The sequence below is a fragment of the Sphaerodactylus townsendi genome, linkage group LG03 (genome assembly GCF_021028975.2).
Source record: "Sphaerodactylus townsendi isolate TG3544 linkage group LG03, MPM_Stown_v2.3, whole genome shotgun sequence".
In the NCBI taxonomy this organism is placed as follows: domain Eukaryota; kingdom Metazoa; phylum Chordata; class Lepidosauria; order Squamata; family Sphaerodactylidae; genus Sphaerodactylus; species Sphaerodactylus townsendi.
Window position 1 is genome coordinate 119,624,014 of NC_059427.1, and position 26,960 is coordinate 119,650,973.

The following is a 26,960-nucleotide window of genomic DNA, read 5'->3' on the forward strand; positions in this document are numbered from 1 at the left end:
GTATTCACTGCTTGTGAGTGGCGTAAGTTGGAACAGTGATGACAGCCATGCATAATATGTGTCTTGCTATTATTCTCATTGAGAGGACAGCAGAAAAGCAGGTGATATACACTGAGGAATGGTGTGGGGTATGGGAGTTGATGCTATTTATGCAATTTGCTTGATGGCCTTAAACATCTATACAGTTTATTTCACAGTTAGTCTAAGTTTACTCTCTGTGTGTGTCTTTCTTTTAGTCAACTCCTGTTGAATCTCCAGATGCAAATTTTGTTAGTATCTCAGCAGAGGAACGAGATGCTGAGGTAAAGATACAAAGGTTTATTTAACTTATGGGATCTAAATTGGGGGTGGGGGGTGGGGGCAGTGGGAAATACCCTTTAATATAAATGCTAATTGTGGCCAGGTGATTGTATTTTGGGGGGCTTACATGGCTTAGCATGAAGAATGCTGGTGAGAAACAAAGAAAATGGGTATGTAATGACTGGTGAAAGGAATTATTCAGCAGCAGCTAGCCTTTATTGGCATAGACAACAGTACAACAATAGTAAAAAAACTGATTAAAAACATATACAGTACAGGAAATAAATGTTAAGTGGAAGGAAATCTACTGGCAGTTAGTAATTTCCAGAAGAAAGTCTGCCACTATCATACAGAGAGAAGGATCAGGATTGTCCAGCAAGTAGTGTAATCTAAATAAATCGGGGTTGGAGAAAGATCTCTGATGTGTCATGAGATGGAATTGATGCAGGAACAAGGGACCTCAACTGAAATCACATAGAAAATGCTGCTTACACTCTGGAGGGACATTCAGACCTATACTCTGAAATGCTACAATCCAGCAGGATTTGTGTTATGTACCCATAATGGCTTATTTCAGCCACAGCAGGCAAAATGCCATGCCAGGAAATGATGGCAGGGGGCCAGCCCGACAACCCAACGAGAGTCAATTGCCATATGCAGGATGAGGGAGGAAAGAAAAGCTGTTCCCAGGACCAGACACTGAGAAGAGAGCTGCAGAGGTGCTTGACCCAGGCCAGATAAGCCCAGGCAGGCAGCAACAGAACCTGTCCTGCAGGCCTCGGCATCTGAGTTGGCCAAAGCGGAACCTGGAGGAGATACAGGGGAGGGAGGAGCTTTGGGAAGACAGACAGGACAGGCAGCCACTTGAACACCTGTGGGGCGGGCTAGGGAAAGAATCAGGGATGTGAGTTGGACAACCAGGGTCAAGATGGTGGAATAAGAAGAGTTTGGATTTACACCTCGCCTTTCTCAACCGTAAAGAGACTCAAAAGGGCTTACAAACTCCTTTCCCTTCTTCCCATAACAGACACGTTGTGAGGTGGGTGGGACTGAGGGAGAGTTCTGAATGAACTGCGACTAGCAGGCTTAATGTGTAGGAGCGTGGAAACAAATCCAGTTCACTAGATAAGAGTCCACTGCTCATGTGGAGGAGTGGGGTATCACATTTGGTTCTCCAGATTAGAGTCCACTGCTCTTAAACACTACACCATGCTGGAGAAAACCGCTTTAAGAAGGGAGGGCTTGAGGAGGCCAAGGAGGGAGAGATGGCTAGACCCCTGCAGGTCTGGGGAATCAGCCCACCAGGAGGAATGAGTGTTTCTTGGACTCCACCTCTGAGGGCAACTCTCAGAACAGGGAACTGGAACCAGGTGAAGGGGCGCCCCCCAGCCAGGGGCCTGCCCAAGGGGAGGTGCTCACAGTGGAAGAGGAGGTAATATGCAAAAAAATTAAATCAAAATGAGAGTCCTTTGGTTGCTTTGTTTTAAGAGATCACTTGTTTATTTCACATGTAACATGCTCTTTTCTTAACCATCTCTGAAAGAGGAGACCCAGGTCCAACTAGGAAACTGTCTTTCTAGGGAGTTTTCTGCAGTACATTCAGAGGTCTTTATTTTTAATAGTTATATTTTGTCAATTTATATGGCAGGGCAATGATGTCATGGAGGAAGAGGATGGCTCCCCCACACAGGAAGACGGTAACAGAGAATGGACAATTACTCCTTGTTTCATGTTGTTTGATCATATTTCTTATCTAGCTAACAGTGTTCACAAGGCAAAAGGGAGTGGGTAGGTTTTAAATAAGCTGCCTTGCCCCATTTATTGAATATGTATCCACTAGAAGATAGGAAGCTAATCTGTCCGATCATGGCTCAGAAGTTAAGTTGTGTGACTCTAGTGACTGAGAACTGCAGGTCCTAATATTCTGTATCTTAAAGGGATCAGCAGAGAAGAGGAGCAGTGGAGAACAGCAGTGGGCCAGAAAGGGCTGAGGAGCTCTGATTTTTCTTTACAGAGGGCTTTTCTCAAAGCCACATCTTTTAAACAGTGTATTTTAAACAGGGGGTTTCTCTTTTTTTCTCCTTGTGCTAGGGCTGCTGATTGGTGGAGGCTGCTGTAGGGGTGGGGCTTCTCACATTTTTAAATCTTTTCAGTTAGTGCTGAAGGGGTGGGGCTTCTCACATTTTAAAATCTTTTCAGTTAGTCTCTGGAAGAAGCGGCGCTACCAAGGCCTCAATGGCGGCTGCCAAGCAAGAGGTGTTTCTACTTACCAATAATTGAACGATATTTTAAGGGATAGTACAAGGTATAGAAAGCTTAAGAGGGAGGCACTAATTAAAATCAGTTTTTGAATATCTAAACAAAATTAGATATGAAGCCAGAAGGGGGGGGGGGGGGCTTTCCAGTGTTTTGCACCTCGAGGTCACATGCAATGACCATCTGCCAATTAGGGCAGAAGTCATGGGTGTGCCCTCAAGCTGGGTAATGAGCTCCTGGTTAACCTCAAGCTGAACGCGGTGTTGCTCTCTCTGAAGCCAAGGTGGCAGACCTCCACGAAGCTGAAAGAGGCAGATAGGGCAACAAACGAGGCTTTCTGAAATTCCTAGTAGTGCCGGGTCTCATCCTCCCCAAGGTGACATCTCTTCAGATGTCAGTGTGAGAATGAGAGTCTGGGTGGACGGAGGGTGCCAGTCTGAGGTGGGGGAAGATGCTCCCCTTTAGATGGGACCCTTCCTAGCTGGTGGTCAGATATCCTCTCGCACTGGGAGTGATACCCCTCGGGGAGGTGGGGGGCTCCTTTGTAGTGGGTGATCTCGATCATTAGGGAATATAGAGAGTTGGGTTTGTGAGTAGGCGCTGATGACCGATGGCGACTTGGCCTGCCTGGGTGCTGCATAAGGTTGCGGATGTCACGCTTCGTCTAGATAGGCTGTTAGACAAAGTGCTGGGGTGGAGTCAGGCAGTTGTGGTCCACATTGGTACCAATGACCCAAAATGTAGTCGGGAGGTTCTGGAAGCCGTAAATCTTAGGGCTGCCAGGGAAAAAAAGGTTAAAAAATCCAGGACCCCCAGTGGCATTCTCCCAAATGCTACTCTGTCTCCACACCCAGGTGCGAAGCTAGGGCAAGCCGGAGATACAGCGTGGTCTCAGGTCAGCGTGGATGAGAAGGTGGTGTAAGGCAGAGTGGTTTCAGCTATTGTCAGGAACTGGGGAACCTTTTGGGATAAGGCAGGCTCTGGTACTAAAAGGGACGGGCTTCATCTTAACCAAAGAGGAACCAAGCTGCTGGCGCCAACATTAAAAAAAAGGTGGCAGAACAGCTTTTAAACTGGATCCTTGGGGGAAAGCCGACAGGAGCTTCGAGGTGACTTCTCGGGTTCGGAATAACAACACAGAGTCCATGGGGATGCAGACAGACAGAGGGAGGCTTCTTTCAAATCAACCACATACAAGCTGCGCAAGGGAGCATAGCAATGTGATAAGTGATAGTGTCTAAGCAAAAGGGTAGAGGGCAAAACACATAAATCCCAGGTTAGGACAGAGACAGAGTATACAAGTGTCTCTCATAATAGTAGAAGCCTTCTCACCTAAAATGGGGGAGCTGGAGTACAGAGTTTTGAAGTGAGGACATTGATATAGTGGGCATCACAGGAGACATGGTGGAATGAGGGAGAACCAGTGGGATGCTGTTATCCCAGGTTACAGGCCTTCCTACAGGAAGCTGATAGTGGACAGGGCTGTGATTGGGGGTGGCGTGGCCCTCTACATCAAAGAGAGCATAGTGGCACATAAAATAGACAATGCAGGGGGAGCTGATTCCTCTACAGAAGCACTGTGGATATCAATACCAGGGGTGAAGCATAGTTTAACATTAGGAATATATTATCGCCCCCCCTGACCAAAGTGCACAGGAGGATTCCTGGAGATGGAAAAAGAAATTAGAGAGGCCAACAAAAGCAAAAATGTCGTGGTAATGGGCCATTTTAACTATCCCCACATGTAAACTGGAAAAATGCATGTTCAGGCCAAGTAGTAAGGGGAGAGACACTCCTGGATATGCCAAACACTGTGCCTTAGAGCAGATGGTTGTAGAACCAACCAGGGGAGATGTGGGATCCTAGATCTAATCCTATGTGGGACCCAGGACCTGGTGCGGGAAGTCAGTGTTGTTGAGTCAGATAGGAAATAGCCACCACAATGTTGTCAGATTCAGTATCTCTGCATGCTAACAAGTGATAACTGCTACTAATGTAGTTACATTTGCCTTCAGAAAGGGAAAGTTCTCAAAGATGAGGGGGATAGTGCGCAGGAAGCTGAGAGGGAAAAATTAAGAGAGTCAAAAATGTCCAAGGCAAAGCTTGGAGGTTATTTAAAAACACAGTCTTAAAAGTTTTTTCCAGCTTGAATGTGTTCCGTGAGTTAGGAAAGGCTTCGCCCAGTCCAAAAGAAAGCCACAAATTATGGCTAACAAGGGAGGTTGAGGAAATTATTAGGAAAAAAAAGATGTCTTTTAGAAAATGGAAGTCCAACTTAACTGATGAAGAATACCAGAGAGAACACATAAATGGTGGCAAAAGAGAAGCAAGTTCAGCTGTAAGGGAGGCAAAAAAGGATTAAGTGAGGAACGCATGGCTGCGTAACATCAAGACTAGCAACAAACAGTTCTTTCAAGTACATCAAAAGCAGGAGAGCCAGCTAGGGAGGAGCGGTAGAGCCCAAGTAGATGATGAAGGAACAAAGGTGTGCTAAAAGATGACAGGGAGATTGCAGAGAAGCTGAATGAATTCTTTGCATCTGTCTTCACCCAAGAGGAGGTGAGGAAAATTCCTGCACCTGAATCAAGCTTCTTAGGAGGTGAATCTGAGGAACTAGCGAAGATAGTGGTAGACAAGGAAGAAATTCTGGCAGCCATTGATAAACTAAATGCTACCAAATCCCCTGGCCCAGATTGCATTCATCCAAAGAGTTCTGTAAAGAGCTCAAGCACGAAATTAGCCTGATGTTCTCACATTAATAGCAACTTATCCCTGGAAATCCAAGGCTCCATCCGTGAAGACTGAAGATACATGTCACACCAATCTTTAAGAAAGGCTCTAGAGGGGGGGGACCCATGGGAAATTACAAGGCCAGTCAGTTTGACATCTGTTCCTTGTAAAATTAGTTGAATCTATCATTAAAGATATAAATTTATTAAACATGTAGAAAAGCAAGATGCACTGCTGAGGGGAAGAGTCAGCGCATGGCTTTGTAGAGAGCAGAGTCCTGTCTTACCAAATCCTTACTAGAGATTCTTTGAGGGTGTAAACAGACATGTGGATAAGGGGGGAACCATAGTGGACACTGTCTACTTCTTAAAATTTCCAAAAGGCTTTTGACAAAGTTCCTCAACACCAGAGACTGTTGAGAAAACTCAGCAATGAAGGAATAAGAGGGAAGTCCTCCTATGGATTAAAAAACTGAAGTTTGAGGAACAGAAACAAAGAGGGTGGGTATAAATGGGAAGTTCTCACAATGGAGAGATGTAGGGAGTGGTGTCCCCTTAAGGATCCGTGATTGAGACCAGTGCTCTTTAACTTATTCATAAAATGATGACCTGGAAGCGCAGGGTGTGGGTAGTGTGGTGGCCAAGTTCTGCAGATGATACCAAATTATGTGAGGGGTGGTGAGAACCACAAAGGATTGCGAAGAGCTCCAAGCAGACCTTGATAAATTAGGTGAGTGGGCTCAGAAATGGCAAATGCAGTTCAATGTAGCAAAATGTAAAGTGATGCACATAGGGGCAAAAAATCCAAACTTCACATACAACTACAAGAGGGGTCCAGTGCTATCAGAAGAGTGCTATAGGTCCAGTGCTATCAGGGGTCCAGTGCTTATCAGGGTCAGTCAGTGCTAATCCAGTCTGGTGACCAGGAAAGGGATTTGGGCGTCTTAGTTGATAGTTCCATAGGAATGTGGTCCACATTGGTACCAAATTCCACCACCATTGGTACCAAACTCAATGCATGGCAGCTGTGAAAAAGGCAAACTCTATGCTGGGGAGAATTAGGAAAGGAATTGATAATAAAACTGCAAAGATTGTCATGCCCTTATATAAAGCCGGTGGTGCAATTAGGCAGACTTGAGTATCACTGTGTTCAGTTCTGGGTCGCCACATCTCAAAAAGGATATCGAAGAGATAGAAAAAGTGCAGAGAAGGGCAACCTTGAGGGATGATTGAAGGATTGGAGCACCTTCCTTATGAGGGAAGAGAGCTGCAGTGTTTTGGGACTCTTTAGTTTGGAGAGGAGACGTCTGAGGGGGGATATGATTGAAGTCTATAAAATTATATGCATGGGGTAGAAAATGTTGACAGAGAGAAATTTTTCTCTCTTTCGGCCACAATACCATGAACCAGGGGGCATTCATTGAAAATGCTGGGGAAGAATTAGGACTAATAAAAGGAAACACTTTCTTCACGCAACGTGTGATTGGTGTTTGGAATATGCTGCCACAGGAGGTGGTGATGGCCACTAACCTGGATAGCTTTAAAAAGGGCTTGGACAGATTTATGGAGGAGAAGTCAATCTATGGCTACCAATCTTGATCCTCCTTGATCTGAGATTGCAAATGCCTTAGCAGACCAGGTGTTCAGGAGCAGCAGCAGCAGAAGGCCATTGCTTTCACATCCTGCATGTGAGCTCCCAAAGGCACCTGGTGGGCCACTGCGAGTAGCAGAATGTTGGACTAGATGGACTCTGGTCTGATCCAGCAGGCTAGTTCTTATTTTCTTATGTTCTTATAGTTTTCTTACCTTGTTAAGTCTAATACAAATATATTTGCTGTATCTTAATAACTCAAACCCTTTGAAGCAGCACATCCGTAGAATAGGATGAGGTTCGCTCTTCTGTACAGAAAAGATAGCAAAGAAAGATTCATATGGGAGATGTGAATGGATGGCAGAAAACAATAAGCGGTTTATTTTTAGTCAAAATGTGACTTTCAGTTTGCCCACAGTGCAGGAGAAGGGCCAAAACAGCATTCCAGAACAGAGTGTCTGACATTTTAAGACTTGTACCTGTTTGCTTTCTCTTCCTTCCTTTTGTCATTCCATTTCTTATCCAAGAATAGGGGTTAGGGAGTTGGTTATAAGAGAATGAGATCAGGGTGACTCTAAAAGGTAATGAATACTCTAAATATTTGGGATATTATTTCTTCCTGAGATTTTGCAGTGGCCCCCAGTCTCCCAAAGATTAAGATCCCCCTTGGGGATATAAGTGCCCTAGTTACAAAACGCTGCCACTATTATCTTTTACAGATTGTATGGTTTTCTTCTGAACTTCCTAGAGCCAATGACACATTGTAGACATACAGCAGATGCCCAATAGCTGCTTCTTGAAGGAAACAGCAGCTTCAGGAGATGGATCTGAATGGATGCATATTTAACACTTTACCTGCCAGTTCAAGCTTCAAGTTGCTCCCAAATAGCTAGGTTGCTTACTAACAGTCACGTATGTACACTTGCACACCACGCACGCTCACGCACACACACCCACACCAGACAGAATGCAAATGTATGTCTGGAAATCTACGAAAGGAAAGCAACTTGGAGTCCTGATTTGGAATAGTGAAACAGCAGATGAGGAAAGACTCGGGTTGAGCACCAACACCTACCCAGTGCCACTTTTGTCTCCCTCAGCTGTTGGGCTTTTATTGCAGGTATAAGCTCATAATTTGAGGAATGCTATGGTGCGTGCTGTTATTCTAAGCTGAGGGCCAACTAACCCCTTCACTGTCAGTGTCCTTGTGGAAGCCACTGGCAATTGGTGGAATAGCTTTGTGGAAGCACTTTCTTCTTTCCTTCCTCATCTCCTGTTCACATTAGTTCAGAATGAATAGACCCTAGATTTCGTTTATATGCGATGGGATTTTTCCAGTGGGGACGTATATTTCCCACAATGATTACTTGTAGCTGGAAGACTCTGATAAGAGACATGGAAGTTAGCATTGACAAACTACATTTGTGAATAAAACATGCCCATTAGCTGCAGTGTTCTGCTTTGCGTATAGGGGTTGATAATTTTGCCCATTGTTGTTTCATGCTATTGCTCCTTAGCTTAGCTTAAAATCTCCAAGAAAAGTGGGCCAAATTTATCACTAACCACTTTTTCTGAGCTTTGTGGAAAACATTTATTCCGGTTAAGAGGTAGGCTGCCTGGCTGGTTTTGTCTCCCTTGCAAAATTGTGTTTAATCTGTGTATAGTTGCCAGGTAATGAATGTATTTTTAGGGAAGGTATGATGTCACTGTTGAAGGGGATACTATTACATGGGTAAGGAAATGCCATTATCGTTCTTTTATCTCGTTCCACTGCCCCTCCACGGCTGGTGCTTCTGCTTTAGTGCCATCTGCGCTTTTGGAATTTCAGTGATTTGCATGCTTGCCTCCTACATTCAGCAAAATACTTCAGCAGACATTCAGCAGCCAAACCCATAAACCAGTTAAGCCCAAGTACTTGACTGCTTATAAGTTTTGCTCCTTAACCGCCGAGCCAAAGGGTTTAAGTGATTCTGCTGCCATAAAAATGTATCTTATTTATAACAGATGGACTTTTCAATGGCACAGTGGAAGGGAACATTGCCACAGCTGTTTGTCAGGAAGGCCTGATTTGATGTTTCAGTGTGTTCCCAGCTCTTTGCCAGTCTTCAAGTATGACAGGGATGTTGACCAGATGAAGTTATGAAAGACACCATGTTTGACTTAAATAAGCATGCTTGACTTAAAAAAGCATGCTTGACTTAAAAAAGCATTCTATTTTTTAAAAAAATCAGTGGCTGAGTGAGTTGGCAAATATATGGTTGAGATTTTCCAACTCAGCCTTTTCCTTTTCTTAAAAAAAGCAGCCCCACTGTTATAAGATCTTTCCTTGACACCTGAATTGAATGGAAACATTCCTTTTAATTAAGTCCTGTAGATTGCTCCTTTTTCTTTGTATGTATGGTTCTATTTGTTTGTTTAGAAGCTATTATGTCTAGATCATCTCATAATAAATGTTCGGGTTGTGTAGGTTTTATATTAGTAAGACCATCATGGCATGAGGCAAACAAATACTTGGAATTATACTTCTGTAAAGGAGCTGAGAATTTTGTTAGAAATCCCTAATATCTTTGCCCAGAACTGGAATGCTCAGTCTTCTCTGATGGGAGCGACTGACAGTTCAGTTGTCTTAAGTCTACATGATGGATATGCCCAGCAATACTTAATGTCAATCATGTTTTCTTTTTGCAGCAGTGTGAAATTTTTGTTGTGTTGCTTTGTTTAGGGAGGTAACAATTTATTAGGCTGTTAAATTAGGGAAACGTTGTGAATTTTCAGCAGTCATATAACCTCTGAAGGTTCAGATACTGGCCAGAGGTCTGCGGAAATATGAGCTGTAGGAACTCAGAAGCTGTTACAATATTCCCCTGCTGTTCTTACACACTACTTTTGTGCCTGCTGCTTATAGTCTCGACACAGTTAAATTTCTTGCTGTATCCAATATATCTTCCTCATTGGCTCACAAACCCCAAAACTTATCTTGAAACAAGGATGAAAATGGAGGTTGTTACGGAAACAAATTAGGATGGCTTAATGCAGATGCATTGTGATCAACTGCCTTATTGTCCACTCTCTACCCAGTTGGCTTTTATTGAGGGGTGGTTTTTTTTTCCAATCCTGATAATAAACTGTTGTATTTTTCCATTACTTTAGCCAGGAAAAAAAAATTAAAACAAAGCCCCATCCCCTCTCTAACTACATTAACTCCCTTACAGGCCAAAGGACAGGCGCATTCCTAGGTATGGAGTGTGACAATAACAATGACATTGGCAACGCAAGCGTGAAAGCTCTGGACAATAAGCTGTGCTCTGAGGCCTGCTTACCTGGTGAGTGGCACTCTGCTGAACATGAACTTTGTGGTTGTAGGGAGGTGGGAGGGGATTCTTTCATGCCCCTCACCCTGAATACCTGTCATCTGCCTGACACAAGCATCATGTAACATTTGTGTATATGTAAAATTATGCAGCATGTAGCAGTAAGCAGCAAGAAAGGTGCTCAGCTATGGCCCCTTTCTGACATCTTAAGCCACAGCATCTTCCCAGACTACTCGACATTACTCTAAAACGTAGAAATAAATGAGAGGTTCCCAGTTTCTAGGAGAGTTTCTATTGTGATGTTCTCCAGAGAACCCTGGGAACTGTAACTTGTTTTTCCCTCAGGGTTAACAACATTCTCCCTCAGAATTTCTTTTAACTCCAGCCTGTAGTATGGGTTCCATTTCTAATTTTTATAGTAGATAGTCGTCTCCAGACCCCCTTTCTTTCTCTCCCCCCACTCCCCCTCTGTAAAGATTGAAAAATGATACACCAAGAGAAAGATTTGTGTACTGGCTATACATTTTTATCCTATGTTTCCTCCTAGAAGGTAGCATGTATGGGTTCTTCCTTCCTCCATTTTCTCTCAACAACCCTGTGGAGTAGTTTAGGTGAAGAGTGAGTGATTGGCCCAGGGCCACTCAGAAAGTGTCATAGCTGAGGGGCACTCAAGACAGAAGTCTTTCCAGTTCTAGACCAGCACTGTAACATAACACCATACTGGCTGGGGCCAAGTCATCTTACAGTGCAATCCCAAGAAGAGTTACTCCAGCCTAAACCCATTCATTTCAATGGGCTTAGGCTGGAATAACTCTGAAGAGGATTGTGCTGTTAGGTTGGATGTCACTCACGGAGTCCCATCCAACAACTATGTGGGCCCATCATAGAATTGTAGTTACAGTGATTTCTTAGAAGAAAGCAATTTAACTTTGTAGTTTAGTCATGTCCTTATGTGCAATGGTATAAAGAACAAGGCTTGCTTTCAGAGCCAAGCCTGAGCCAGACTACTCTGGCCCTTTCCGCACATGCAGAATAATGCACTTTCAATCCACTTTCATTGCACCTTGCAGCTGGATTTTACTGTGTGGAACAGCAAAATCCACTTGCAAACAATTGTGAAAGTGGATTGAACGTGCATTATTCTGCATGTGCAGAAAGGGCCAAGGTTCTCCCCAGAGAATAAGAATTGTGGGATAACTTGTCAGTCCCTAAGTAAGTCTGTAGGAATTATAGCTTATTCAGTGATTTAGTTGTTGTGTTGCCCAGTGACGTAGGTATAATTTTTTTATGTGGTGGGTTGGGGGGTGGGGCTCAGGGGGCGTAACCACACCTCCCCAAGGCCTGCCCCCTCAGCTTCACCCCCACCAGCCCCCACCTGGAGATAGTGGCAGCCAGCAGTCCCTTCTGCCCTCCCCTCTGGGGAGGCCACAAGAGACTGCCGTCCCCGGCCTCAGAGAGCTGCTTTTATAAGCATTGAGGCCCGAAAGGTGGGGCCATGCCCCCAGGGGGGCATGGCCCACCCCCTGAGCCTCGCCCCCTGGCCTCAGTGCTTATAAAAGCAGTTCTTCGAGGCCGGGGACTGCAGTCTCTTCTCCCCAGAGGGGAGGGCAGAAGGGACTGCCGGCTGGGAGCCCAGCCAGAGGGGTGGCGGGGTGGGGACGGAGGGCAGAGCTTTGGACATGTAATGGGGGGGTTGAACCCGAGAACCCCCCCTTACCTACGTCCTTTTACCAAAGGAGCTCCTGTGTTTCTTCTCCCAAAAGATCCTGTTTTCAACACCTCCACCATCCTTTCAGATTCCCTTTTTCTGCACCAACATAAAACCCAGCCATTTCCTCTAATTCTGTATTATTTCTAGTAATATACAATACAAATGACCTTTAGACTTCTTTCTTACAAGTGGTCTAGCATGCACCTAATCTAGCTACAGCCATATTTAATACGCTTTAACAGAGCCCCTGCCATTATATCTCCACCTAACTGTGTTACCAACCCTAGATATGTTGCATTTGTGTCTTTCTTCTCACATTAATTTTCTCCCCACCCTCAACTGGATTTCATCAATGTGAAAGTTCATGTTCACTCTACGCTAGCACAGTTTTCATTTTGTTCTCTCACCCTTTCATCCTTTCCGATTCTTCCTGTTGCTTAATGGATGCAAATTTCACTGACTGTCTTTATGGGTCTGGATGAGATGCAACTTCTTGGGGAACTGTGGTCATTTTTGTGGACAGGCATTTTTACCTTAGGAGAATTGGCAGCTTTGATTCCCATGCTGGAAACCATGGACACAATTCTATAGAAGTCCTGTTGACGTGGGTGACATTCCATGGGTGACATCCAGAGAAGATATGGCATCCCAGAATTCTGCTGCACTTTATCTTGTATGCTTAGCTCCCAATGTTTCAGTCATGATCTTCTCTGGTTTGTGCCGCCAAACTGTAAAACAGAGACATGTCAGACCCACAGAGGCGTAGCTCCAAGGGAAAAGGGGTGTGCGCGATGCACCCGGTGCGCCCCCCTGTGGGGGTGTGGTGGGGTGGGGTGGGGTGGGGCGGGGCGGGGCGGGGTGGGGCGGGGCAGGGCAGGGCACTTTCCCCCCTTGCTACACCTCTGCAGACCTATCATCCCATCAGTAAATTTGTGTATCTTGTAAAACCATAGCAGCCCATTACCTGTTTATTTTACTTTCCCCAAAGCTTCAAGGCTATAAACTTTTGAGGTATCTGTAAGAATCCTCCTTGTTGTTAACTGCTGTTGAGGAGGACTGTTATCCCCACCCCCACACACATGCACAGACATTTTTTCTTATATAAATGTCAGCAAACTCACCCTCTTCCTCTGCTAAATCATCTTGTTCATTTTATAATTTATTCCACTTAGGAAATTCTGTAATGAATCCAGCCTTTGCTGTGGAACAGCATATGTCGCCGTAGATAAGAGATCCTATAACAATAGTAACAAATGTCATTCTTCTCCTGGGGCAAGAGTCATTTAAAACCAGTCACAGGCAAGGTCATTTGGAGCAATTAGGTGTAAATGGAGCACCGTTTTCTGCCTTTGTACTGTTGGTGCCTCCAAATAATGTGAGTCTGTATAAAACCCCAAAGCTGTGCATTGCCTTGATTTAATCCCAATGTAGTGCGCATCCATGACCCCTTGCATTCTTTTAAACTAAGTCTTCTGTCTGTTTCTGTCTTATTAATCAAGCAAATAAGATGAGTCAGACTCTAGTACTATTTTATGGGGCAAGCCTTGGGATAGGTTGGCTGCAAATTCCTCAGAGGGTGATTGAATAAATGATTCAAATAGATTTTCCCAATTCTTGGCCCCTTTTAGCTCTTGGAAGCTGAGAAATCAGAGAACTGCGGCTGGCTGCTGGTAAAATCACCCCTAGGGAATGCAGTGAATCTTGAGTAGTGGAAAGGCATGTTACAAATCGAGCAACAGGTTCCCAAGCAAATAGTAGAAATGTGCAAAAAATGAGAGAGAGGCTAAGTGTGGAATTTTTTTTAGTGCAGGTCTGAAATGAAATTGAGCCTTTTTCTAATAGCAAACTTTTAATAAGAAAGAAGTGTGAACTATTGATCCTACGTGCCGCTGCAAGCTGGTTAAAAAAACTGTTTACAAAAGAGAAGGGCAGACATGAATCCATTTTGAAAAATAATAATTAGGCCAGGTCTCTGTGCTTTTAAATGGGAAAACTGCACAAAATTGCTAGGATGTGAACATGTGATTAAATATTTTGGAAACAATGTATTGTCGAAGGCTTTCACGGCCGGAATCACTTGGGTGCTGTGTGGTTTCCGGGCTGTATGGCCGTGTTCTAGCAGCATTCTCTCCTGACGTTTCGCCTGCATCTGTGGCTGGCATCTTCAGATCCTCTGAAGATGCCAGCCACAGATGCCAAGCAGCTGTCAGGGCATCTCTTTAAATACCATGCTCGAGCTAACCTCGCTTCAAACACTTCCTTTCATAAAATTGCATATCCCTTATTGCAGATAAGTGTCCCTAAAACTCCTTTGAGGAGTGGGAGCAGGGAGGAACCTAAAAGGAAAACATGCCTCTGGACATCGGGGATGCAGCTGATGCCCTTCTCCTGAGGTTGCATCACCTCTTTCTTATCTTCCCCTACTTCATGGCACTGATTTGCTAGCAAAGAATTGGCTAATGACATCTTGCCATTGATTTGCCAGTAAAGTCAGTGCATGCTTTTTCACATCTCTTATTTCATAGTTGTTGAATTATAAGAAGGAAGGTTTCTTTAAAAGCCTGCAGGCAGAACCTGTTTTTGTGTATAGTTCAGTGGAGGAGAGAGTGGAAATAGGGCCTGGAATAAAGACAGAAATTGCATTGGATGGAGTCAGTCACTATTCCTGTTGTATCTGTTATGCACAAGAAATATTCCAAGGTGTCGCCAGCACTATTTGTGCCATATGAATGAAAGTTGGACATTAGGCAGCCCCGGTTGGTGATCCACTCAAGATGTGGCGGGCACCTCCTTTGGCAAATATACCCTTTGGGTGGCTTAATTTCTTACAGAAATCTCTAGCAGATCCCCTCCTGACAGCTAATTATGTTCATGCAAAGCAGAACCAAATGATCTTTGCTTAACTGCACGGCCTGTGGTACATTCTTTTTGCAAATCCATTCCTTGCTTTATAGCCAAATAGGATAAAGCATGTATTTAGTGAGACACAATGTATATGTACAGAAGATTGGGAAATGGCTTTCTGAGCTGCCTGCCTCACCGATGCATGTAATTTTAAGTGTTGTATGGCTGGAATGACACATTGTATGGCTGTGTATCAGCAGAGGTGCATTTCTGAAGCTGTCTTTCTAGTTTCCCTTACACTCCATTTTCTTCACTCCAAAGTCTGAGCTCCCGTTTTAGTAGCATCTTATAAATACATCATTTAAATTGAGAGGGTAATCCCAGGACATCTCACCCTCTTTGTTTGGGTCTTCAGTCACTTGAGTTATCTGTTTCCTGAACATGTGAATAGGTACCAAGGTAAGTAAAGTAACCTAATGGAAGTGTGATGTTTTCTGACAGGAGACAAGGATGAGCAGCAGAATCAGAGCCACACTCACCTGGGTTTATATGCCACTCATATTTCATATGATTTGTTGTGTACACATGTACCGAAGTTGAATTAGTAGCATGAGAAGCAGCCCTATCTTGCAAAATGATAATCTGAAAATGAACTGGCCTGATGAAGAGGATAAGTATCACTAAATCCGCCTTGGTTTTCCTTTAGGGGACTGTGCTGCTGCGGACTTTCCTCAAGGCAGGAAATTGCAATTGTCACAAGAGGCAACTTGTGTTCCTTTATTATTCAGCAGTAGGCAAAGATGTATGTGGTTGTGTTTTTTGCTTTTCAGAAAGAGAGTCTTCCATTTGCTAGCAGACTATCCTGGGCAATAGAGTTTTGAGTACTAACATAAAATCTCTCTGAAGTAATGACCAAGCTATATCAATTTCAGCATTGTGACTGAAATTTCAAATATATGTCATATATTTAAATTAAATATATGTCATATATTTAAATTAAATATATGTCATATATTTAAATATATTAAATATATTTACTGCTTTTTAACATGAATCTTAAATATATTTACTGACAATGTCCTGAGGTAGAACATGAATTCGGGTTTAAATTGCCAGATATTTTGTAAGGGGTAACCTTAATTAAACAAATTATTTTAGCACAATTCAAAGCTTAGTGATTTAAAATGCTGATGATTTATTTTTTTTTTGGTGTTGTCATTGCTGGAAATCATTTTGAAACAAGGGTTGTGAATTTGAAAAATAAATTAAGCTGGATTTGTGCTCAGACTAGGTTCCAGTTTAAATCTATTCCAGCCAGTTAGAAATAACATAAACACCAAAGGATGTGATTATGTGTTCCATCTTGATCTGCTAACAGCCTTCTCCAGGTTGTCACTGTCTGTGTGAGGGGTGGGGCCTCAGTTATCTGCCTTGGAACCTTTTCCTATAATTTCCTGGTGCCATTCTTACTTCACTGATTAATTTAATGACACTATGGGCTACCAAATTGTAGTTAGGATTAGTTCTGTTAGGTAGGCACTAGGACCTAAGCAGAGAATTCTAAAACAAAGATGATCCAGCACGTGGCAGATGAAGTTTCAATTCTACTTAGTTATTTTTGTTGAAAAGGGTATAATGATGTCAGTGAGGAATATGAGTGGCACAATTCACAAGAAAGTATAACCCTATCATACTGTGCCATTCCTTGAACATGCATTTCTTATTAATATCTCTAAAGTAAATGGGGTAGGAGGGATAGTTTATGGAATAAAAAAAAATCTTCTCTTGAACAGATTCTCCATGCTATAGTCTTCACAGATATCTGGGATGCACCATGCCAACAACCATCCCAGTCATTTTGACTGGACTTTCTGAAAAATTGCAACTCATTTGAAACATCCTAAAATGTTGCAACACAAAGGTATCTGTGGAAAATCTAAGGTAGTGAAGAGATACAGCATAATAAACATTTTTCAGTTGTATCCCTTTTTCTGTTGTACACATATGTATTTGTGGTATCTGTCTGTTCTCTCGTTCACCATTTGCTTTTGGTTTTCTCTACTAAACAGCTGCAGTTCCGGAATCCTGTCCCATAAACATTGAGGAATAGGTACGAATCATGTGAAATTCTGACTTTCTCCCTCCCTCTATCTAAATCGAGCTTTCATTTTGCAGTATAATTTTCTTCTTTCCTGATGAGCCAAGTTGCCTCCATTCTTTGGATGAAGGAAAAGCATCTTCTTTCTTAGCAAATAATACTTTGACAAGGGCAGGTAATAGTCATTTTTACCACTTGTAGGGAACCACACCTACAGAAGGATTTCCCTGAGCTCAGTAGTGTAAACCTTTGGTCTTCACATTTTCCAGACCCAAGACCTACCTTTAGTTTTTAGCAGAAGCATAAAACCCATTATGTAACAAGAAAACAACATCAGTGACATGGCAGGACGAAGGAGAACCAGACTTAGAACCTCAGTAGTGGCAAGATGTCAATGGCCAGGTAGGCGAAGCCAACCTGAGCACCGAAGGTTGTACAATAATGAGAAGCAAGTCAAACATTAGAGCCATGCCTTACCATCCTGCCATTTTCTCAGCATATATGCAACGAGACATCAGAAGTATGGCACCCTTACTCATGTTTATACTAACAACAGGCCCTTCCAAAAAGCAGCAGAACAAGTACAGCTTCATAGCGAGTGGACCTGCAGCTCCTTAATGATCTCCATGGGCTCAATAGTCAGCAGCAGTGGTGGCCTGGGTGGACGCAGCACCCTTAGCCCAGCAGCCTGCATTGCTGGCTTTCCTTGCCTCACCACCTGTTTGCTGAGGTGGGCTGCAGCAAACAGGAGCACACTGCTGGGAATGGGGAAGGGGCAATCTGTAAGCTTGCCTCATGGATTGAGAACCTGGCAGAAGGGCAGCCTGCCCACCACGAGGGCCACTCTGGCTGCCTTCCTGGCCTGTGGGGGGAGGGAGGAGGCAGGTGGCCAAATGCACCCCCCCCCATGTGATCCAGGCAAGTGGTGCCAGGGGAGACAGCCCCCTCCTGCCCCCCCCCCCCCAACATTCTCCGCTGGTGATGTGAAAACCATTTGCTCGTATACTTCTATATCCAGACTCCATTTTGTTCTTTTGGAAAAGCTTCTAAAAATCTTGTATTCTGTCTCTTACGTTTTTCACATAGCCTAGTTGCAGATTTTGTAGACATAGACTGTACCATCACCAAGGCCAGATTCCACTTTATGGGCATGGAATCCTCTCTAATTGTTTTCAAGCTGGATACAACTGGTCAGCAAGACCAGTTTTGAAAGTTTCAGAAGGGCAAGGTACTTGCTCATCTTCCAGAGAGTTCTTACCAACTTGATATTTGATTGGTTAATTGGTAATTCTTTGGTATGGCCATCTTATGCTATAAATTTAATCTCATCTTTGTTAGCAACCATCTTTCCTTTGTCTTTGGTCTTTTTTGCTTCTACTTTGCCTGAAGAACTCTGTCTATGCAATAAGGATTTCTGTAATATTTTCTAGCCAGTACTTCTTTTAGTAAGTAAATGTACTTTGTCGTTTTATTGAGTGTCTGTATATGCACCTTAAGATTTTATATTTACTGCCTATTTTTAAAGCTGTTATTTTATAATCTTTCTTTTTAATAAAAATGTAAAATTTTTGTTTTGTGTTTTTCAGTACTGGTTCAGAACTCAGGGCTTAGCATTGCTACCACCACAAAGACCTGGACGGGTCTTTGACAGGTGGGAAAACAAATCTGGTTCACAAGATAAGAATCCACCACTCACATGAAGGAGTGGGGAATCAAACCTAGTTCTCCAGAGTATAGTAGATTAATTATAGTAGACTTCACATCATTTCCCCATACTTGACACTCTGGATTTTTTAAACTATAGAGGTACAACCTCTAGTAAAGCCAAAGCAGGGAAAACACCAGCAAGCAACAATGCAGACATACCTGCACTGAACCCATTTTAAAGCACTTTCTGTCCAGACATTTTCTCAGAGTATTGTTATACGCTTAAAACAATGGCCACTGTAAATTTTAAAATCCACATAGAAAAATAACACCCTGGCACAATCCTATAATGCAAATTAAACTATACTTCAAAAGCATTAGCAAAGTTCCTAACATCTATTTCAAGTAACCGCCTTGATAAAGTTTAGTACTAGAAAGTGCATACTTGTCTCCACTTTTTCAGCTGATGCAGAATACAGTATCTTCTGCCTAATAGGCATCAACACCAGTAATCAAATCACTCTTATTTGAGACCATTACTCCAGAAAGGTCACGCTTACCCACACCAAAGTACAAGATTTTTGTACCTGACCATGTTTCCATCAGTGCATCACTGTTGTTGCAACTGTGGTATAGAATGTAAGTACTCAAGTGTTGCGGGCTTCTTTCACTGTATTTGTTTGTGATGTCATGCTACTTTCTCTCACTGTCTTATGTTGAGGAAACCCTTTTTAATTAGGTTTTGAAATCACAGGACCAGGTTAAAAAAACAAACCAAAATAACTGGGATACAAGAGCATTCAGAGCCAGAATGAACTATATGCTGCATACCTTTACTGGCTAAATTCAGGTGACCTAGAAGAACCAGTTCTGGGTACATTAGTATCGTCTAGTAGTTCTACAAGAGGAAAAATGTCTTATGGACATTTACTCCCAAAATGGCAGCATGCTAAATAAGAAGATAATGAGTCAGTAAACCACTCAAATCAAAATGGCCAGGGACAGGGAAAAGGGAACAAATCTAAACTGATCAAAAGCAATCCTGTTATTGAATCACCCAACGTGGCACTAAAAATTTTAAGGCAGTGATCTGGAGTATATAAGATAAAATTTAGAAAATATTCTCAGAGTGAGAACAAAATGAAAGGCATATTTCAGAAACATTTGCTGTTAAACTATTACAGCATAAACTACCAATGAGAAAATGTGCTAGCTGAACAAATGCTAATACAACTGTCTCCCTCCACTGTTCAGACCTTTCCTATATGATCCCTAAATTATGCCACAAGTGCATTTTAAGAATACAGAATATATCTGTGCAGGGAATTTTTCTCTAACAATTTAGACAGTAGAGGCAGGGAAGGTAGCTGTGCTGCTGTTCACTCATCTTTCTTTCCAAGATCTGTCTATGGACCAATTTCTGCACATGCATCAGAGCACAAAAATGCACAAAAAAAATTCTGCACATGCATCAGAGCAGAAAATTTTTTTTAACCTGGATGCTTCCTACACATATTGAAAATCCCAGCTTATATATGTCCTGTTGCATTTCAAGCCTACTGGCTGTATTGAAGTCAAATACAATACCTTCTCACGGTACCTGTCTTAATGCATAGGGTGCTTCTAAATCAAGATGGAAATTGTAGGTAGATGACAGGGAACAGAGTATTCTCCTTAAAATAATCTGTTCTACTATCTGGATCTGCTTGATATCAGAATGCTAGGCCTGAGTTAGAGAAGCTGTTCTCGTGTTCCTTTTGTTCCTGAGCTGTATAATTTGATGGAAAATAAACATGTTCCTAGAATGAGAAGCCTCACAGGGCATTCTAAGCCACTAACAATAGCCATTTGAAGATGTGATCAAAGGAACTTGCTCACACTGAAAAACCATTGCTTGCCAGTCTGGGACCACCAAGTTAACCAAAAATGGGCCTCAGATACCACATGGTTTTATATGGAAGATGTTTGTGCATGTATTTGGTACATGTGTTACAATATCATTTGATTTGATGTAATAGTTTCCCATAAAGGATATCCCTACACATACTAGCCAATTTGTCAGAATTACAAGCAAATATGCTAGAAACAGCTGCTTATTTTGATAGATCCAGTTTTTCAAGACACTTGGAAAATGTGGGTGTTTTTCTAAAAAGAAAGAAAAACACAGCTTCTGAAAAGGGAAATAAAACACAGCCAAGCTCTCTGGGTATATTTTAGTATAGATAGCAAAATGCAGAAGACTTCTTTTTTAAATAGTGGAACCAAATTTCAGGTGCACCTTTGTGATAAATGGCAACATGACGGCATCCTTTAACCGATTAGACCTCAATGGAGATATATACTGAATTTACACATGGCCGTAAAAGGATTTTTGAACCCCATTAATTATGAGCATATGTGGAAAAACACATAGGTGTACATGCATATGTTTGAGGCTTTGACTTAGTTGGTGTGTATATTGGAAAATGATCAAAAATTGCATTTAAACTTCATAATAATTTGGGTCCTATTAAAAAAATCAAATCCACATTATTAAAAACCAGTCTGAAAGTTCTGTCATCTAACGTCTGTAACAGTTACTTTTTTAAAAAAAAACCCCTCCTATGTGGGATGAACTGCATTGTTCACTGCATTACTTCTCTATAACAAGTGCTTTTTCTTCTTAGGTGTCCAGAAATCAGATGATAATGCTCTGAATCACAGCCAGGCCTGGAGGCGCCACCTGTTTGCCAGCAGCATCAACCAGGAATGTGATGAAGATATGCAGTGCATGCTGGGACCTCTGTGTCCTCTATGATATCACGTTGTTCAGAGAGGGAAAAACACTTCTCTGGACACAGTTCCCTAAAAACTCTGAAACAGCAAAGCTGTGGGCATTAATAATGTCAAACACTGCACAATGTGATATTTATTTTTAAAAAAACATCGTAACCCAGAATTCTTATTGATTGATTCAGATTCATCATGTATTAGTCTGTGTTCACTTGAACTTTTAGAAAGACTGATTGAATGACTCAAGTTGGATTTAATAGCTGGTATCTCCATCCACTTTCATTCTTTGTCTGCTAATACCTTGTCACTCCAGCCTTCCCTTCTGCCACTGTATTTATGGCCTATCCAAAGATTTGTTTGGTGACTGCCATAACACCATTCTCCCTCTTTTTGAAATGAATAAGTGTTGCTCCATCCATTACATGTTTTAAAACAGGTGCACGTAGAATGTGTACCTGTACTTATATTACATATGCAGTGGAAAAATTCCTACTAGCAAAGCCATGAAGAGCAGATCCTGGACTGGTCATTCCTCCCTGTCTGATTTATATGCCTGTGGCACCTTATAACATGTGCAGTAACTCTGGCAGCGAAAGAAATTAGTTCCTAGGTCACCCTGCTGTAACGTTAGAGAGGCCTTTCAAACTGTGCGGGTAGTGCCACAAACCATTTGAGAGACGTCTGTTTCTGAGAGCTTCTCGAGGACATCAAATTAAGGACTTAATATTATGCTCCACAGAGTGGTACAGAGGATATGGTATAAAAATAAGTAATGTCTAAACACTCGTCGTGAGGAAGAAAGCGATGGTAGGCCTGGCAACAGCAAACAAAATATTCCTTAGATGCGAAAACACTCCCTCCTCCTTTTCTGAAGTGGAATCCCATCATGAATAGAAAAAGAGATGAGGTTTGCCATCCTTGAAGTTCCACACAAAGCACAAAGTTAGTGAAGGAGCATATTGTAAGTGGATGGTGAGGTTTAAAGAAAGTGGGCGGGGGGAGCAGAGAGTCCCTTACACCACTTCATACCTGGGAGTGCAAACTCTAGCCTAGTGATGAGTCCCATCAGCATAGTCTTAGATACACATTTGTTCACTCTACAGTCATATTAAGATGGTTTCCTTGGTGACACGCTGACTCCTAACCATTTTAACAAGCACTCCCAGTAGTGACATTTTGCCTTTGGTTGGGACCCATCTGTTCAGTCTAGCTCCTAACAATCTCATCTTGGTATCCTACCTCAGACCAGCAGTCTGTCAAAGCAGGAGTACAGTCTTGTTCAAACCAGCTATTTGGAAATATCTTTACGAAAATCAGTGGGGGCTTTATCATTCTAGAAATTATGTTTGATTGCTGGTAGACAGGTCAGTTCAGAGAGGAAGATAATGGAAACTGTGTATATAGACAACACTTAACCAACTGCACCTATTTGGTGGGAAAGAGCAATCTGAAAATCCTAAAGGTTATGTTATTTTGTCAGCCAAGGTTGACTATATCCTCCTACACAACTTTGCATTTTCAGTACTCTGGTCTTATTATAGAGAAAAATCAATGATATAGCCATGCAATAATTTAGGTTTGCTGCACTAGCTTCTTTTTTAGTGAGAAGGATCACATAATGGCAGAGGGGAAATTCACTTTAGCTTGAATCTTTGCTTCTGTCTGATCCATAATGAGAAGATCAAGGGGTGTGATGTGGATCATCCAACCCTGGAGGGTAAATTTCAACTGAGAGCATAAGTTGGTCTCCTGAAGAACTCTTGGCCCTTGAGAAGGAGAGTATGGGTCAGATATTGCCTGGATCTGCATTAACAGGCAAGCATCTTCAAAGGTGAAGACTCAAATATTCTTGAGTCTTTCTATATCGCCTTACCTTATGTGATCAAACAACTCAGGCAAGTGTATGTATTATTGCCTCACAAACAACATTCCTTTCACTGTTTCGTTTTTTCTTGGCATGGGAGGAGTGTTTAATAAAAACATAGGTAGGGCAACAACTTTGGCTGTATAGAGACACTAGTTTTTCAGATAACTGAAAATAGATTGAGCAGTCTTTGCTTTCCATATTGTGTGTATGCATTCCTTTTGGATCATGATCTTTTCAGGTTAAACAGATTTTAAGCCATACAAAATGGATAATTGAACATACCAAATTCGATTATTTCCTCTGTGTACTCACATTCAGCTTTCTGTTTAAGAACAGCTCCATCTTAAGCCTTACTATACTTGACTGATCACGATGGAAAACTGGAAGAACAGCCCAGGAGACCTTTGCTATAAACCTCAAGCTATCTATTAACATACCAAGAAGCATTCAGCTTGGAGGCTCTTGAAATGTTTGTGTTATTGCTATGTGTTCTACGAGTTCTTGAAAAACAGTAATATTGGTACTTGAAATGTTTGGGACCCTTCCTGAGGCATATGGAAGTATGTCCAAGCAAAGCCATACAAAATGTATCCTTCCTCTCATATCCTCTGTTTCCTCACTCTGCAGCATGGCAGAAAACAACAATTGAGGTTCAGACCTCCCATGGCTCTTTGACACTGAATTTGCCGACACTGAATTTGCCAGATACAAAACGATTCCATATAGAACACTTAATTGTGAAACAGGCCATTGGACAAGGGAGGCGGTGAAGCCTGCTCGAGAGTGCAATACAGACTCTGTGCTTTTGAGCCTATGCCCCATGTGAAAGATATGGATTTTCTAGGCAAGCTTGTGTACACCTCTATGGCAACAATGTAATATGTATTTATTACTGCATGACTCTTTAGAGGATAAATAAAGCTGTTTACAAGGGTTGCTGTCTGAAATTGACTTTGGGCATGGTTGGCTGGGGGAAAATATGTTTTTGTTATTTAAAGTGTAAAAGGATTTTTGTGACAGACAATCTCTGACACCTTATACTGGTGTGATGATCCTGGGGGTTCAAAAAAGAATTCTACTCTTGGCAGTTGAGGGTGGCAGTTGGAGGTTAGCAGCTAGAGTGGAAGAAGGAGAGAAGTGTAGGATGAAGGAGAATCCTGAGATAGGGAAATGAAATGAGGCAAATAACTCCAAGAAAAAGGGGGTAATCTCCATCAGGTGTTAAAGAAGGAAAATTGGAACCTGTATGTATGTTCCTGCCTTCGCAGACTTTAGAAATTTTGTGTCAAAAAAACCCCCTTATACCTGTTTATTTAAGAAGTGACAGACATACCAGTGATCTCTCTCAACAGCTATAAAAAACTGTCTTTATAATAAAACAGCTACATTCTTGTGCCAATCTATTATATATAGTCATATAAAGTTTCCCTCATAGTTGTTGTCTTTTCACCTGCCAAATTTAAAACTGAAACCTCCCTAACAGTATGACTTGATAATTTCCCCATTAGAGTAAAATAAAAGTTTATGTGTTGAGAATCCATACCGTATATGCCATATTCAGACATAAACTAAAGGGTTTTTCAGTTTCTAGACTGGGTCAGAATACATTTTATATGTCTGGGGACTGGGAAACCGTTATAGCACTGATTAGTTTTATTTGGATTTTTCAAAACTTCTGATGGTAAGGGACAAGAGCAGCTGCTTTTAGTCTCGTTACTGATTCAAAACTGAATTTTGATGAGTGACTATTAATTAGATTTTGCATGTGTGTTTTGTTCCTTAGAACAGGATTGGTATACTGCCTGTCTGCTAACAACTATATTTTCCAAAAAAGTAGTCATGTTTAGGTAGTTTGCACCAAAAACAAACAGGAGTCTTGTTTTAGTGCAAGTCAGTCAGTGAAACAAGGCGCTATCAAAACAGAGTAGGAAAAAAAATTCCTAGGTATGGGAAAGTGCTGTTATTGGGTAAGCGGACCTGTGCTCTGATTGGTGGAGCAACCAGCTTACACAGAGAGGGAGGAGGTATCTCTCCCAGAAAAAACTTTGGTGAGCTTTTGGATTTGATTCCTGTGAGTTGACATCAAGTGTTAAATATCTATGCTAAAGGGATTTCAGCCACTGAAATCTGACAAATACTCTGACAGCAAAACTGGGAGTTTTAAGGCTGAAGGTGGAATAGTAGTGAGACTTTCCAGAGGTGAGCATAAATGAAAGGGAAAATAATATATCTTCTGGGTATAGCAGAAAAATTCCTAAAGCCTGTTAGAATGGGAATCATGCACAGGTGGATTCCCAGTCTGGCGTATTAGTCTTGTGCTATAGTTATCTCAGGAGGAGATTTATGTGAAGCGGGTAGCTAAGAGTGTCAAGGTTGTATGCATACTGTGAGAAAGGATACTAGCCTGTTAGAACTCAAAGACATTGGGAATCCATTAGCCAGTAACATCTAACTTTACCATCTTAAAGTAGAGAACCTCTCATAACATCTAAGTAGCTGAAGAAACTTTTAAAGCTTCGTTAAAAACTGTGCCTTGACAGGGCCGTCTTAATGCATGGGCCCACTGGGCAACTGCCCAAGGACCCCACAAGTACAGGGCCCCCAACCTAGTCTATATACGTTGTGACTTGCTGTCAATAAATAAATAAATAAATAGTATACTATACTAAACCATAAATATTTGTTATTGAAAAATGTTAATTTTTATGATAATAAGTGGACATTTACCTCTGATTTAGTATTATGGTAACCTCTGCAACCACACATGCATGCATGTATGTGCACATATCTCACACACTGCTTTTCCTAGAGGGAGAAGCAGTGGCGAAGTGGTTAAGAGCAGGTGTACTCTAATTTGGAGGAACCGGGTTTGATTCCCTGCTTTGCTGCTTGAGCTGTGGAGGCTCCTGGGGAATTCAGATTAGCCTGTGCACTCCCACACACGCCAGCTGGGTGACCTTGGGCTTGTCACAGTTCTTCTGAGCTCTCTCAGCCCCACCCACCTCACAAGGTGTTTGTTGTGAGGGAGGAAGGGAAAGGAGTTTGTAAGCCCCTTTGAGTCTCCTTGCAGGAGAGAAAGGGGGGTTATAAATCCTCCTCCTCCTCCTCCTCCTCCTCCTCCTCCTCCTCCTCTTCTTCTTCTTCTTCTTCTTCTTCTTCTTCTTCTTCTTCTTCTTCTTCTATGCCATTAAGACGGTCTAGTGTCTTGATTAAGAACTGTGCTTTCAGTTGCTTAGATGTTATGAGAGGTTCTTTAAGATGCTTGGCTGGCAATCTTGAAGGTCCTTCCCAGGTGACTTTCAACTTGTGCTTTCATCTTGGTTTCAGCATCAGGACTTGGTCTCCAGGCTTGAAATGTCTCTCCTTCACCTTTGCATCAGGTCAAGTCTTTTGCTTTTCCTGGGTGTGTTGCATGTTCTCCACAGCAGCAGCTTGCAGGTTCTGAAGATTTTATTGCAGCTACTGAAGGTAAGTGATAATGTCTTTGTCCTCAATAGTTTCTCTCCATGCCTCCTTCAAGATGTCCACTGGTCTTCTCATGTGGCATCCGTGCAGGAGTTCACATAAACTGAAGGCAGAGATGTCCTGTGGCACTTCTTGACATGCAAACAACAGCTGTTGTAGCTGTTGGTCCCAATCGTGCAGGTGGTTCACTGCATAAATCTTATTTATTCCTAGATGTGCTGACACGCTGGATTTGTGTGCCACACAATTGCAGTTTGTATTTCCTGGGAATCGCAATCTGTTTTCACTTCACCCAGACAGCAGCACATTTCAGTTTCATAGTCGCTCTATAAAATAGTCTCTCTTCTAGAAGTTTGTATTGACAAGGTT

At 42.2% G+C, this 26,960-nt stretch overlaps 1 protein-coding gene across 6 annotated transcripts in view; it reads left to right on the forward strand.

Annotated features, from left to right (window-relative positions):
* RNF157 (ring finger protein 157) overlaps positions 1-24,059 on the forward strand; it is a 161,950-nt gene extending 137,891 nt beyond the window's left edge. For 4 of the 6 annotated variants that reach the window (XM_048487566.1, XM_048487563.1, XM_048487561.1 and 1 more), the window contains exons 16-20: positions 237-302; positions 1,949-1,997; positions 10,089-10,199; positions 16,812-16,852; positions 21,154-24,059. In XM_048487566.1, coding sequence (XP_048343523.1) covers positions 237-302; positions 1,949-1,997; positions 10,089-10,199; positions 16,812-16,852 — 267 coding nt within the window. In that variant the 3' untranslated portion in view covers positions 21,154-24,059. The remainder of the gene's footprint in view (positions 1-236; positions 303-1,948; positions 1,998-10,088; positions 10,200-16,811; positions 16,853-21,153) is intronic. The other 2 variants (XM_048487567.1, XM_048487564.1) reach the window with 2 other exon arrangements.
* The last annotated feature ends 2,901 nt before the right edge of the window (positions 24,060-26,960 follow it).